Source organism: Athene cunicularia (genome assembly GCF_003259725.1).
Source record: "Athene cunicularia isolate RWA chromosome 3 unlocalized genomic scaffold, athCun1 chr3_part1, whole genome shotgun sequence".
In the NCBI taxonomy this organism is placed as follows: Eukaryota; Metazoa; Chordata; class Aves; order Strigiformes; family Strigidae; genus Athene; species Athene cunicularia.
The window spans coordinates 32,283,648-32,300,167 of record NW_020799097.1 but is presented as its reverse complement, the minus strand read 5'-3'; the positions used below and the strand labels follow the sequence as shown (position 1 = coordinate 32,300,167).

Below are 16,520 nucleotides of genomic sequence, written 5' to 3'. Positions count from 1 at the left end.
AGGCCCCCGCCCGCCCTTCGCCCCAGAGGAAGGGGCGGGAAAGGCGGTTCCAGTCAGGGCGGTGGATTCGGGCAGCTCCGCTCCCTCCTTCCTTAAAACCGTCCCGTTCTGCCATGAAGGGAGGCGTTAACGAAGTAAATTTCCTTGATAAATGAACAGCAGCAACGGCCCGTTGAGTTTAACGCGCTACATCTGGCAACGCCCAGACCCCGAAAGTTCCCGCTGCCTTATGTGTGACATTTTCTCGATTAGCTTTTTGTAACGTAGTTAACTGTACGTTATAGAGGCTGAAACGAGTGGGAAACACTCTTCTTTATTCTAACAGCAAGATGCTGGGCCTCTAGCTCAGAGAGGATAAAGAGGAATAGTGGGGGATCATGCAGAAAAAAACCCTCTTCTACCCAAAAGCAGCAAGAAGAAAAAAAAAACCACAAACCAACAGATACCAAGTTCGTGAACTTACTATGCCTGTGCTCAATAAATACAATAATGAAATCCTTAAAATTACTCATACCAAGCTGTCTGAAGATACCAAGTAAGAATAAGCTCTCTTCCTAAACTGCTTAATCCATGAAAAACTACTCGTGTGCAATCTCAAATGGTAAGGATGAAATAGCAATGTCAGATTAATTAGAAACTGCTCTTTCACCTAAAAATAAACTGAGGTCTTTAAAACATTTTTTTTCTACTCTTCATTTATTGTACGGTTGTAAAAATGTAAAACTCACTTTTAACTCCTAAATTATGTATTTCTAGATGTTGTGGCTGAGGAGGTAATAAATCTGAACATTAGAAAATACAAATGTAACACATGCCACAGGAATTTTCTGCTTTGTGATTAAATGCAACTTTTTTTATTTTCCTCCCCGTTTACTGATCATTTATCTCTGACACTGCAGCTTGCCTTGTGAGGAACACTCAAATGATACTGTATTTTGGTTTGCTATTCTAAAATATGTGGAGCTAGCGCAAACTCTGCAGCAGGTCAGTGCAGATGAGCTGAATGTAAGGTGGGTATGGGGGTTGTCTGTGAAGTACCACAACTAGCACCGCCCCAGGCAGCCAGCATGCAGATTCTGTCTGAACACCTGCTCTTCCTCTTGGTTATCTGAACACCACTCCTGGTAACCTGGTCAGGGCTGTGCAAATAAAACTGGCTTGGAATGAAGTGTGTTCTGTGGTTACAATGTGAATTTTCCATCAAGATGAAATCTCTTGGCTCTGCTGCAAAGCCAGGTGATTTCCACAGTAGAACATGAGCTCTTTTCCCACATTAGTAGCAATTTCTAGATCCATTAAGATCAGAAAGCTTAATTTTTGATGGAAGATTCAAACAGAAGCCAAGGATTTAATTTATATACACTATGTGCAAACAAAAGTTCAGATATGATCTCATTTTTTAAAGTGATGTCCTAATATCACTGAGAGCTTTGTGAAGTAAGAGTAGCAGCCTACTACCTTCTTCAGAGAACAAGAGACTGGCAGCTTTCTAAAGGAATGTTAACACCTTAATTTTTCTCTCTCATTCTGGAAGCAGCATAATTGTCTTTCAGGCAGCTGTAGGATACCCGCATAAGGAAGAGGTCACTGTCATTGCAGGGGGATGAAGCCCTGATTCAAACAGAAGAGGGGTGACATGGAGCACTTTATAGCTGCTGCATCAGGTGACACTGAATTATGTATGTAAGAGTCCATATTTCCATCTAGTAAACAGAAAGCAGAAATATGCCATGCAACACATGCACAGTTGTCCAAAACATCCAAGATTGTATGTGTTGTTCTGAGAACAACTGCAAGTGTACTATACAGTCTGTAAGTGCTTCATTATCACCTTCATATGCTTCAAGGACATCGTGGGGTCATCCTGCCACTCACTATGGCACATTCCTTTGGGACTTTGAGATGTCAAACAGCTCCCACAAAAGCTACAGTACTGTGAGGGCTACCAGACAACATATGAACTGCACTGGCCAATACAAATTAGGGAAGATAAAATGAATTTAATGTTCTCTTAATTTGCCCTGTTCCTTGATGAACTTAGATGCAAATATTACATGATTTCCTGCACCATCTGTCTTCCTCAAAGAACAAACCAAATTCAAGCCTCCTTCAATGGATGGAATCTACTATTAAAAAAAAAGGTGGCTATTCCTGCCAGGATACCTCTGCTTTGACTAGTCACAAAAGCATGCTTTACACTTCCCAATTTCCAGAGAGATACAGCAAGACAGACATTTTTCAATAGTGACATCTGTATATTTATGTACTAAGACTAGTTAAACTTCATCGTGAATCAAGGAAAATTTTGTAAATTTAGCTCCCTAAACTGATACTCAAAATTTAGTCACTAGCCAACTACTATAACACTGTTAAATAAAAGACAGTTGAGATGTCAGAACATAATTTAAGTATTCAGAACTTAGTAGCACCATCATAATAAAAAATTATTAATAAAAGGAGACATTGTTATAGTGGGAATGTATTTAAGGTCTCTTTGTGCCATGAGGACTTGTCTAACACAACTCTTGGAAAATCCTCTTTTAAGTGTCTACATTGCCAAACTCTGGATGCTCATTTAAGAATCTTGTAAGCTATATAGAAAAAAAAACAAATTACAAAGACTATATTATACAACAAACAATATCAAATGCAAAATCACTTCATTATGAACTATTATTGCTATATTCATTTCAAATAATATGAACTTATTAATTATATACCAAAAAGCCTCCCCAGAATTTTGGTAATTAGCAGAACATTTCAGTTTCTTTAATTGCTTCCATCAGAGTCATTTGTTCATTTTATTAACACCAGATGCAATAACACAATGCTAAAAATAAACATGCATTATACAACAAATTTGTATTTTTCAAAAAATGTTCATTACAATTAGTGAATGCACATGTAACTCTCTTCCCCCCCCCCGCCCCCGCCTTTAGTGAATTACTGTTTGAAACAGAGAAAAGGGAAGGAAGGTAAAACCAAACTTAATGCTATTCAGCACCAGTAGAAAGTCAATAGACCTTTAACATTCCTGTATATCAAAAACATTTTATCTGTATCACTAAACAGGTAAAGTTTACAATATTGTCCCATTTGAAGATGTAATGATTTATATTTACAATACTTTGTAGTCAATAAAACATTTTAACAATATTTAAAAATTGCTTAAATTCATAAAAGTATTGCAGAAATTTATAACATTTACTTATTTTACGTACATACAAGGAAGTCCATGTAAAACTGTCCATGTTCATCTGAAGAACTGACAGAGTAAGGAGCAATTTTAATAGTTTGCAAAACCCCAATTATTTGAAGGCAGCTATCATTAAACATTCAAAAATCCTTAGTTGCCATTTGCTTCTGAAAACTAAAGTTCCAGTAATAAAATTGAGTATGTAAACTAACATGTTTTTGAGATCAGTAGAAAATATATTCCCACAGGCATAACAGATTTAACAATGATGATAATGACTTTGTAGAAAACTGTTGAACTGTAGTGATATCTGAACAGACAACTAGGTAATGGTCTTTGCAAGACCCACAGATATAGTCATTTTCAAATATCCAGTATTTTAGCAGCTCATTGTGTTTCCAGTTAAATTTCCTACAGTGCTAAAATACGACAACTGAACGTGTAAGACCTTATTAGAACTTTAAAATCCAATTTATTTTGGCATCAAAAGCCAAAATCTAGCCAAGTAACACTGACTTCTGCAGTCTAAGAGCCAATAATAAAACAACCAAAAGTACGCACTGTGTTTTAATCTCCAAATAACTAGGTACCCAAAATTAAGAAAAGGTAATAGAAAAGTAAAAAGAACAAAATAAAAAAATATTGCACAGCCACATTACCTAGAAAGTAAAGTTGATGTTAAAAAGCCCTAAGTGTGGATGATATAAATTATCTTCCATATAAAAAGTATAAATATCTCTTAAAATACAGCTACAGCTATACTTTAATACCACACATTATTCGATTCATCTGTTAATGAGGTAATAACCGAGTCTCTTACAATGTTTTTCTCTACTGAAAATATTTTAGGGCAGCAACAAGAAAGAATTTTTCTAAAAATATTTCTGAATCAAGAACAGCAATGTGTGCAGCTCTCCCTATGAGAGAATCTGCTGTATTGGGTAATGCATTAATTACATTATATCGAACCAAATTACATTCCTTATTTTGAAGAACTGGCAGAAGCAGGTTCTGGATCATTTCAGCGTAAATTGGTCCTGCAGAGGAAAAGAAAAGTTGTACTGTGTGAATCACCAGAAACAAATACAGTTCTTTGACCTTGAACTTAAAAATGAATACATTCCAGAATAAGAGGGGTAATGATACGTGTTATGCTATTGTTGAGACAGGAAGTTTATTTTCCCCAGAAATGTTGGAAAAATAATTTTAAGCTATGCATTTTAGTATATGTACATTTATAGTGAGAATGTGCTCCTCAGTATTAATGTATTTCACTGTATAAAAGGCATTTATTTGTCAATATATAATGCTAGAATGCAATTGTGCTAGGATGTCTCAACAGTAAATACACGACCAACCATCACTGAAAATGGGAAGACTATCTTTTCTTTCAGTGCTAGTATTAAGTCTTAGCACAATGCAGCCCACATGCTTGATGCTACAACTTGAAGTCCTCAAAAATCAAAGCTATTTGTCCTCCCTATTCATGGAGTAACAGCTGTGTTCATCCCACCTAACTTTCAGCAGAGTCTAAAAGCTAGGAATTTATTCAGTCTCATCTCCTCCTGCATATCACAGAATCATCAAAGTTGGAAAAGACCTTAAAGATCGTCTAGTCCAACCATTAACCATGTAACAGAACAGGACAGATCCAGAAAGCAATTCAGCTCCCACATGAATTTTTCTCTCCATTACTACAAAGCCCAGAGCATCCAAACAAATAATAGAGGTGCCTCAGTTAAGGACCCAGAATTAAATGGGATGAATCTGAGACCTATGAAGTTTAATCTGAGTGGTCTGTTTATCTTGCAGGATATTTATTACCTGATTGTTTATCCTTTAAAGCTGTTTTACACATCTCAATGCGAGCGGAGTGATAAGGAACATAACGATCCTGCAGAGATCCTACTAACACAATGTTTCTGAAATAATGAAGACCTACAGGAAAAGAGAAAAAAAGGTATCTATTATAACAAATCCCTTGACAATTACTACAGAATAATTAAACATTTTACAACTGAAATTTAGCACCAATTTATTACAAGATCTTGCACAAAAAAAGGCAGAAAAATCAATTACAATAAGTAGAGCTACAGAATAACAACGTATTGGGTACCAATTTTCCCTCTGTACATACTGTAATACATATGGGCATGACCCAACTGTCATGCTTCCCACTTAAATAGAGTATGGTTCAAACTTTCATCTTGCTTCTCAGGAATAAAGTGGTTGGTTTCTGGCTGACAGAAAAGAGTAAAGCCTCCGCATTGCTTAAAGAAACCTAAGGACAGATGGTGCCTTGTCTTCACTGATGATTCAGCGACAGTGTAACTACCTCAGGATTAATGCCTAGCACCAACAAGTACACGACACAGCCCATCTAGTGCAGGTGCCTCTATTAGGCCCTACTTTGGACAGCGCAAGCACAGGTGTGGGGGTCCACCCAACACAACTTCACAAACATAGTTAAAGCGTTCTAATTAAACCCAGACTTTCCACTTCTTGGACAAGCACTCTAATACTAAGATAATGCAAAGGTAGGAACCCCCAATAATAGTGGAGTTACAGTCCTTTAAGACATTTAATGGTTATGTTTTCTCTAAAAAGCTTCAGCAGATTTCTGGTGCTGCCCATCTGCTTCAGGCCAAATACAATGGAGCATTTTAGGAAAATAGGCTGCCTTTGCCTTAGAACAGACCCTTCTGAATACCATAGCCATCTACAGTTAAATACAAAGGCAACTGTTTGGTAAAACCAGAAAATGTTCAAACAGTTTAGGCATATGCAAAGGTAAACTATACTAAAAAGCAGACCGAATGGCTCTCTGGGAACCTCCTAAGTGTTAGGTGCTTACATTTTATCATTGGTAGATTTGATCCAACTCTATTTGCACCGGTGCTAATGAGTTTTGAACTGGTGCCATTAGCCTGATTTTTTCATTTCCAGAGAATAATGGTCAGATGCTGTAAACTATTAGTTTTTAGTTTAAAAAATGTAGTCCATTCTAAGAATTATAAAGCCACTGCAAATAAAGTAATACTTCACAGTTGCTTCTTGGAATCTGCAGCAAACATTTTCTGTGTCAACCTCTACAAATCAAACTTTTCTTTCATTAAAAATAAAGACATCTGATTGTGTAGGAAAAGAAATTATTCACTATCTGCTTTTCACAAGCTATACTGCCAGGACAAAGCTCTGGATTCTAATTTTCTAGTGAGACTGAATATATACTAAGTATTAATACATATCTGTTCCTGAAGTCATCAATGAAGTCCAAAGTAAAAAATATTTCCTTTTTTTCAGAGGTTATTTCCTCATTTTCAATATTTTGCACACTCCATGTGATGAGCACTACATCCCCAAACCAAGTCGGTTACAGAAACAATGCTGAAAAACTTTAGCATGGAAAAAAGTAAATGTATCATCCAAGATTTCACAGAAGAATGAAAAAAAAAAATTTTCTGTAGATCTATAAAAACATCCAGAAAATGCATCCAAACTAGATTCTGGTTCCAGTCCTCTTCAAACAGGAAAACTGTTTGTTTGTTTGTTTTAACTTGTGGCCACTGAAAAACAGAACTGTCTCAAAAGATCATCTAAATCACTGGAGTCTTTTATTTGACATCTGATGCAAAATGACTGCAGCAAATCTTACACGAAGATGCACATGCGAGTCCCAAAACTTTGTACTGAGTTGAAAAGAACGCATTTGGAATAAATGAAGGATAGGAATTCTCTGCAGGCTAATCTGTAATAGTTCTGTAAATTCCTTGGGAGTCTATCTTGTATTAAGTTTTTTTGACACGCACTTTCTTTAAAGAAATATCCATTAGAATTCACGTAGAAGATACGAAGAAGTGGATTGCCTAGATCTTTTAATCAACCTGAAGAAGGAAAATATATCCTGGGGAATCTTTAGAGGAACATCAGTCTACATCAATCAAGATTTAAATAGAATTTCTTCATTCTCACATGCAATATAATACAACAAAAACACCCTCCCACACAAAAAAGAGACTTAGGACATTGCAGTCTAATAAATTAGGCAGCCCCTTTCGGTCACAGTGATTCATTTTTATGCTTTATATTCTGGTTCATAAAAATAATCTCTCAGTCTTCATTTTAAGCAACACATATTAAGGAACCTTTCAATGCAAAGAAGCATTTATGGGAATTCTTCAGTAGGAGCAAAGGCTGCATATAGGGCATTTCATAAGCATTAGTATTATTGTTTAACTATTCTTGGGTGTTTTTTCTTTGGACGGCTCTTTGCACCTATATTGAAGAAAAAAGTCCAAGTCTTACATCTTGAAGTTGTTTACTCAGACATGGTTCATGTGATGTACATAGACTACACGTGACTATACAGATGGGAAGAGAGGAGTCAAAATGGTGTATATAAATGTACAGAGCCTAGTAACGCCTTGGATTTATACAACATGAGGTAACTCAAACCAAGTCAGTCCAAGAAGGCTGGACATATTTCAAGAGAGAAGTCTTAAAGGCACAGGAGCAGGCTGCTCCCATGTGCTGAAAAACAAGCAGGCGGGGAAGGAGACCGGCCTGGCTAAACAGGGACCTTTGGCTGGATCTCAAGAACAAAAGAGGAATCTATTGCCTTTGGAAGAGGGGGCAGGTTTCTCATGAAGACTATAAAGATGTAGTGAAGTTATGCAGGGAGAACATTAGGAGAGACAAAGCACAGCTAGAGCTCAACTTGGCTACAGCTGTTAAGGATAATTAAAAATGTTTCTATAAATTCATTAACAGCAAAAGGATTAGAGAAAATCTCCCTCCTTTATTGGATGCAGAGGGAAACATGGTAAATTAAGGATGAGGAAAAGGCTGAGGTGCTCAGCGCCTACTTTGCCTCAGTCTTTAGCAGTGGAACTGGCTGTTCCCTGGACACCCAGCCTCGTGAGCTGGGAGATGGGGAGGGGAAGCAGACTGAGGTCAGCACAGTTGAAGAGGAGGTGGTCAGAGACCTGCTACACCACCCGGATGCACACAAGTCTGTGGGACCGGATGGGTTACACCCAAGGGTGCTGAAAGAGTTGGCAGATGTGCTCACCAAGCTGCCGTCCATGATTTACCTGAAGCCATGGCTAACTGGGCAGGTCCCATTGGACTGGAGGGTGCAAATGTGACACCCATCTACAAGAGAGGCAGAAAGGAGGATCCAGGAAACTACAGACCTGTCAGTCTGACCTCGGTGACAGGGAAGGTCATGGAGCAGGTCATCTCGAGTACCATTAGAAGTCATATAATGGACAACCAGGGGATCAGGCCCAGTCAGCATGGGTTTATGAAAGGCAGGTCCTGCCTGACAAACCTGATCTCCTTCTATGACAAGACGACCCGACTATTGGACGAGGGAAAAGCTGTGGATACTGTCTACCTGGATTTTTGAAAAGCATTCGACACAATTCCCCATAGAATTCTCATAAAAAAACCTGGCTGCTCATGGCCTGGATGAGGGAACGGTCTGCTGGGTCAAGCCCTGGCTGGATGGACGGTCCCAGAGAGTGGTGGTCAATGGAGCTAAATCCAGCTGGTGGCCGGTCACAAGTGGTGTTCCTCAGGGCTCGGTGTTGGGACCATTTCTGTTCAACATCTTTATTGATGATCTTGATAAGGACATAGAGTGTATCATCAGTAAGTTCACAGATGACACCAAGTTAAGCAGGAGTGTTGATCTGCAGGAGGATGGGGAGGCTCTACAGAAAGACTTGGATAGATTGGATCCGTGGGCCAACGTTAACGGGATGAGCTTCAACAAGGCCAAGTGCCAGGTCCTGCACTTGGGCCACAACAACCCCCTGCATGGCTACAGGCTTGGGGAGGTGTGGCTGGAGAGCTGTCTGGAAGAGAAGGATCTGGGGGTTCTAATGGACAAGCAGCTGAACATGAGCCAGCAGTGTGACCAGGTGGCCAAGAAAGCCAACGGCATCCTGGCTTGTATCAGCCATAGTGTGACCAGCAGAAGTAGGGAGGTGACAGTCCCCCTGTACTCTGCACTGGTGAGGCCACACCTGGAGTATTGTGTCCAGTTTTGGGCACCTCAATATAAGAGAGATATCGAGGTGCTGGAGCGAGTGCAGAGGAGGGCAACGAAGCTGGTGAAGGGCCTGGAGAACAGATCCTATGAGAAGCGATTAAAGGAGCTGGGACTGTTTAGTTTGAGAAGTAGAAGGCTCAGGGGAGACCTCATCACTCTCTACAACTACCTGAAAAGACACTGCAGAGAGGTTGGTGCTGGTCTCTTCTCAAAGGTGATCAGTGACAGAACAAGGGGGAACGGCTTTAAACTGCAACAGGGGAGGTTCAGACTGGACGTTAGGAAAAAAAATTTTCACAGAAAAGAGTGATCAGACAGTGGAATAGGCTGCCCAGGGAGGTGGTGGAGTCACCATCCCTGGGTGTGTTTAAGGGTCGTTTCGATGAGATGCTGGGGGATACGGTGTAGGGGAGAACTTTGTAGAGTAGGGCTGATGGTTGGACTCAATGATCCCAAGGGCCTTTTCCAACCTGAATGATTCTATGATTCGTGAATGAGAAGGAAGTGCATGGTGTTCAACAGCATCCTTTCTGCTCTCCAAGCAGGCTATGGGACTACTCAGGACACAGGCACAGAATGATCTATGTATGGAAGTGTACAGTGCTAAAATGTATCTAAATCAAGGATACTTTTGGACAAAGAAGCAACTTATCGCAATCTTTCATTCATGTACCAGTAAAAACTGGCTCACCAGTCATCTTTACATGTTGCTCTTTCACTTACTTCCTAGACTTAAAGTAATATACTTCAATTAAATTAAAAATTCAAGAATAATTTGTGAGCAATACAGCTCAGTTAATTCCTATGACCCATATCTTTATTTTCCCACACCACATATAATACAAGATCTGTCACACATACTCTAAGTGTTAAAAAAAAAAAAATCCCTTGTTTAAAGTTATTCTATGAATTAACCATTTTTTCTTGTGCAACAAAATTTTCAGCCACCGAATTAAGAAACCAACCCCAAAATCTAATTAGGCCAACATTTCTAGTTAGGCAAAAATGCTGGAAGATTAAAAGCTATTTCTATTGGAATAAAATACATTTGAACTCATGACATCACATCATCTACTCAACAGTTCACACATTTTTGCAGAATACTGTAAAAAACACTGAGGTTGTCATTAACTAGAAAGTAGTGACTAAATTTTTCAATAGGATTTGAGATAGCTTGGAAAAGAATAATCCAAGTGAAAGATCACTGCTGAAATAACAAGCTTCACCCCATATAACAGAATATTCCTTTCGGTAGCAACAAACTTTTAATTGGCTTTCCACATTTTTATGATAATCCTTATCACTTAATGGAACTTCAAACTTGAATTTAAGCATATATAGAGAGCACAATTTCTATCCTTTAACCATCATGCCATTCATGTCCATCAGTGAATTCTGAATAATAGCATTAGTCATTAATGAATTAATGGTATCTATAAATTCATGAACAACCTTTCCAAATAATATGTCAAGTGGGGAAAAAAAAAATCTGGAACAGAAGGTATAGAGACCTAGTAACTCATAACTAACTGCAATCAGAGAAATAAATTTTTGGATCTGTTCAGACACCAGAATCAGATGCTAAATCTGTCCTCAAGCTATAGCCAACATGCAACTAGGGAATGGGAGATGGAGACACTGGTACAATGGGCTGCTGATATTCTCTGAGACTTTTATGACAAAAAGTAAGACAAAATCCCATACCACTGCCCTTTAATTAAAAACAAAGCTTCAATTACTTGCAATGGACAATATTCCTTGTGGATACCACAGAATTCTTGAGCATAATCAAATCTAAATTACTTACAGTAAAAAGAGAAAAGTACAACAATCTGATTCCAATAAGTAAGCTGCCATTTTCCTTAGGAATATACTAATCACAGAATCCTAGAAGAGGAATTTATGTTGGAAGGGACCTTTGGAGATCATATGATCCTACCCACTTGCTCAAAGCAGGGCCAACTTTGACATTAGATCAGGTAGCTCAAGGTCACATCTGGTTGCTTTGACGTTAAGAAAATGTCTCAGTCTTGCTCCGGTACAATACTCCCAACGTCTTCCACAATTCTGTCCATTTATTATACAAACTTGTTTGGAAATAGGCATCTGGAAGCTTTGCAATAAATGCAGTTTGGATATATGGACTTCAAAAATTATGCCCTGGAAGGCAGCCATCATTCACAGTTTTTCTTCCACACTGCTTTGTGAAGTTAACACATCACACACACAGCTAGAATTGTGCCCCAAAAATTCAAGCACCGAGATCCTAAATCAACTGCGGTCTCAGATTAAGATGCCACAAAACAGATGAAAGGAAGCTCGGACTTTCAGCTGCAGTCCCACAAGATGACTGATTAGGGAGCTAGATTTACATCAACTTAAGAGTGAATGTCAGCTCAAAATCTACTTTGAAGATTTTACTTTAAACAAATTGGCTCTGGATGCTATAAAACATATCAGACTCTTCCAACATTGCTGGAACAGAGCTACTGAGGGCTAGGAAGTCCCTCCTCTTAGCAGAGCTGATTAGGTTAGCCTCCATGCCATGTTACCAATATTCTGTTCTAGTCTCAGCCTCATCACGAGTTATAAACAGGCACTCTCTCAACTCAAGAGCTGAAATGCTTTTTCACTCCACAAAGCTAAATAGCACCAAGTAAGCTAAACTGACATCTGGTACATAATAGACATCTCCAGGAAGAAAACACATCAACTATGCTTATTCACTGCTGATCTATTGTTAACATGGACAGAAACAAAAACCAAACCATGCCGTTTCCTCCTTTCAGAGATTAGAAAAATGCTTATTTTTAAAGAGGGGAGATAAGGCAGTAAACAAGCACACTAGAATTCTGCTAATCAAGACCTGTGGAAGTATTAAGACATATGAATCTAAGCCTACCTATGTAAGCACAAAAACATCCTGGAAGAGATTATGCCATACAGCCACATTTGTGAACTTTGTGGCATAAGAGGAACAAAACTGTAGAGCACACCCGTTTGTATTAAGAATCCATCATCCATCATAATGCCCATTTTCAGGACAGCTTACTTTGGACTAGCTCTAGTCTGGTCCTGTGGATGCAACGTGCGTTGGCTGCTAAAGCTGATTCATTGTGTTACGGAGTAAACAGTCATCATGAAGAGATTTGCTTCTGAATGCATTCCTGAGTGCTAATGTGAGCAAATTCTGGCAGAGAAATGGGACTTAAAAAAAGTTCAGAACTAAAGCTGAGGTCAAAAAACTTGCAGGTCCAAAGTTTGTTGCAGGAAGCACTCCCACCAGTGAGCAAACAATTCATAACTGGGACAGAAAATAGTATTTTGAGGTTTGCTTTACAGAAGTCAGTCTCAGCAGGCCATGATTCTGACACACATTGTTATTCAATATAGAAAAACATGTTCTGTCCAAAGTTTTGGAGTCAGTCTACTCACCAAGTCCTTAATTCCAACTGATCAACTGCAATTTATAATCAAATCGGGATCTACTTCCAGGTCTTCAATTAATGTTGTTTCAGATGACTGACAAGCTCATGTTTCTGCAGGTAAAGACCAACTAATGAACTAGACTCTTTGTTTTTAATACTTGTACTGACCATTGTATTGGCATTCTATACAAGGTATTCACACACAAAAATCTTGTCTGAAACCAAACTAAAGCCAAAAGTTACATGTCGCTGACATTTTTCTTAGACCATCAGAACATGAAAACCAGCCTACATATAAATGAAACCATTTTCCTCTCACTGCTGATTTCTTAACATGTAAGGCAGGTCTCCGAACCCATTAAAAAAATGACCATTTGAAGTACCATGAACAGGAAAGTGCAGATTCGTTGGGTGGCAATGGCTACAAATCAATTAATTTACAGTGTATTTTCTTGGACTCCCTGGAGTTTGTTTATTTTTATGAAAAATGTAAATAAAGAAAGAAACAGAATACTCCAATTGGACAGGGAAAAAAAAAAAAAAGAGCTTCTCTTGTTTGTCTTGCATTAAAAAAAGTGGAATTAGAAAAGCTGAGAAAAGTGCGTGGGACACTGCTCAAGTTACACTTGAAAGCATCTTCAGTTTCACTGAAGCTACTGCTTTCTGCTTCCACAGATGAAAATTACCATGTGCTCCAACTAGAATCAATTATGTATTTGAATACACTGATCAAATGCATATCCTTCCTTGATCTCTTAAAAGAAAAAAACCTTCTGATTATTATTATTTTGGTGATGTGCCAAAAAAGTTGCAATTTTATAAGCTAGCTCATTTTTACATTTGATGTTAGAAACTAAACATGAAGGTGCAGTTATCGCTTGTAGGAAATACTGAAGCATAACCAATAGATTAAGTGGAAGCAGAAAACAGAAGCTGTGCAAATTCCAGAACTTGTCACTGAATCCCCTACATGGTGCTATGCTGCACAACTCATTCACACACTGATTTCAAATAACACTTAGCTCATTCCTTTAAGAACAGGTCTGCATAATCACCATTTTGCAAGTTGTATGGCAAATGGCAACTGTTCAGTTACAAAAAGTACTAATTTTCGCTAAGTGGAATGACCACACTAATGTCTAAAAGCCAAGCAGTTAGAAAATAGATGACTATATATTTTTGATTTTTGTGTCTAAAAAAATATTCTTATCAAGTTAATTTCGAACAAATAAACTCTTATTTTTTGTTGAATCCACAATACTACAACAGGAAACACTATTTACACATGCAGAAATTTTAATGTGTTTTTTCACCTGTGCAACTACAGTTGTGTTTGTATTGAACACGTATAAATCCCTCAACTGCCAATATATAGTGACCAGTTGAAGTACTTAAAATTCAAGAACTAACATTAACTGTCTTCATTTTGAATAAATAATCCTATAGTCTTTTGTTCCTTATAAGCAAATAAGGTCAGATTTTGCTCCTTATCAACAATTAGCAATGATGGTAACTTTAAGAGACAAAATCAATCTAACATACTAGAATTTTGAGTAGTCAAGCCCAGAAAGAAAGCAACCAGATTTTTTTAACAATCCAATCAGAAATGGCAAATATTTAAGTCTCAATTTCTTCCCACTACCTGCTACTGTTCTCAGATATAAAGATTTATTTTCATGGAGTAACCTATTAGATGGCCTGAAAAGTTATTTTGTTTTCATAATTCTTAAGCTTGAATATAATATAAAAGTGGGCTTTTTAAGGTTGCTTTCACAACATAACTTTTTAAGTTCACTCTTCCTGCTTTAACAAACTTGACAGCAGGGCAATGAGAGTTGTACCAGACTTTTTAAAAAAACATTCTACAACTGCAACACTCCATTAAGTACATAAAGGCAAAACTAGTTGACAGACAAACCACATACAATGCTATAGAAAAAGAGAGGCTTCGAAAAGCAAACACTTAGTTAACCATCATCATTACTTGTAATTTACTGTAATTTATTCAAGTAATCATTTCAAAAGGCATTTACAGTTTTAGGAATCTGTTCCTATTTGTATCACCAGAAACAGATAAAGACAATTGTTAAAATAAGTTATCTGTCATTCTACCTTGACAAATTAATTGCAAATGAAACTGAAATGTTCCCAGAGTTATGAGAGCTAACTGTATCTTTAATACCAGACCTGAGGAAATTCTGCAGACAAACTCTTAACTAGATATACTTCTGAAAGAGCAATGCAATGAACACATTCTATCTAAATCACAGATACTTATGTTTTGGTGAACATGTTCATTTTTAATTTAAGGATACTAACAACACTAATGGTAACAACAACTTTGTAATGCAAGTTTTATCATTTAGATGAATCACTATTCCAGTGATTCATTATATAGAAAATATATATATTATATATATTATAATATTTTATATATAATATATATTACTTAATTTACACCAAGTTTTCTGGTAAATAAAAAACTTGAGTTGATACCAGCAATTTTTAAAACAAACAAAAATTAATCAGATCACAACTAAAAATAAGCATCTACTGCTTGAGTATGAACCATATATACATCAAAATTTCGGCTTTTATCTCAGAACTGGATAACTGTAATTCACTCCTATCAAAGGATGAAATACAATACACAAATAGCAGCAGAATAACAACTGTAACTGTTAGGAAAACCTATTTGTTTCTTACTGGCTGCTTTAGAAAAATCCTATCAAGAGATTTTTATAGTAAAGGAAAACTAAGGTAGAGAACTTAAAGAAACTGAAAAGAGTTCTGAGTAACTACAACTTCAGCAAGTAATGACTGACTGACACTGCACAAAGCAAGAGTTGCATGATATAGATGAGAGGGACTTATTAATGGTATATTTATCATTTTTCAGTTTCATTTTTCAGTTGTAAAGGTTCTTTTAAAGTCTTAAACTATTGTTAGATGAGCATTTTGCATATGCTCAGAAGACTCACAATTCTTCTTTTTGCCATGACACATACAAAACCTGTTTCTCCTGATAGAATATTTTGTAAGCCCTCAGCATTAAAGCTCTTTCCAGAACAGATTGTTTTCAGAGAAATCTCTGGGAAGAGAGAGTCAAAAAATTTAGGGAGTGGAAGAGAAACTAACTGGTGCTGCTTCTGACTATGAGATCAAAGAGTCTGCGATGATGTCCACCCATGAAGTCCAACAAGGCCCCAGAATTTGGAGGAAAAAAGCAAGATTGGTAAAAATGTTTGTCATTCCTAGATGTGTTGCTGTGACAAGCAGCACTGAAAGGAGTTATCAGAAATGTGTTCATGCTTCCAGAATATCTGGTGCTAACTGGTGCTGCTCCAGGATTCAAAACGGAGAGCAGATATGAGCAAAGATCTCTTGTTCCTGCACAGCACTAAGCATCAGTACTTAATGGAGCTTCTTTTAAAAGGTGGAAGAGGAGATACTCAACTGTACTTTCACCTGTGATGACTGATAGAAAGTAGGAACTTCATGCATTTTGGGGTTAAGCAACAAGATGATATGCCTAAAAGCTGTTTTCTAACAAATTTGAGACCTTAAGCCACAAATCGCCGTACAACAGTGTGGCTGAGACCTAGACCCTCAAAACATCACCTGCTGGATCCACAGCCAGTTTTAGGGATGATCTAGAAACCAACTAGACCACAGCAGAGTTGAAATAGTAGCAAGTTTTGTCACCTTAGGGATTTTCCCAGATGTAAAACCAGCATCTGAAGAAGACACCACATTAAAAAGCAAAAGAAGTTTCTGCATCTTAGACTCCTATTTTTCTGTAGGATTAGAAGAATCCACAGAAGTTGCAAAATTAAGG

General features: G+C 37.6%; 1 protein-coding gene across 5 annotated transcripts in view; it reads right to left on the bottom strand.

Annotated features, from left to right (window-relative positions):
• Positions 1–2,146: 2,146 nt before the first annotated feature.
• The window catches only part of FAM135A (family with sequence similarity 135 member A), an 81,457-nt gene continuing 67,083 nt past the window's right edge, over positions 2,147–16,520 (bottom strand). For all 5 annotated transcript variants that reach the window (XR_003397994.1, XM_026844779.1, XM_026844783.1 and 2 more), the window contains 2 exons: positions 5,021–5,134; positions 2,147–4,233 (listed from right to left, as the gene is read on the bottom strand). Coding sequence is in view for 4 of the 5 variants with exons in the window: in XM_026844779.1 (XP_026700580.1) it covers positions 4,028–4,233; positions 5,021–5,134 (320 nt within the window). In the remaining variant the exon portion in view is untranslated. The remainder of the gene's footprint in view (positions 4,234–5,020; positions 5,135–16,520) is intronic.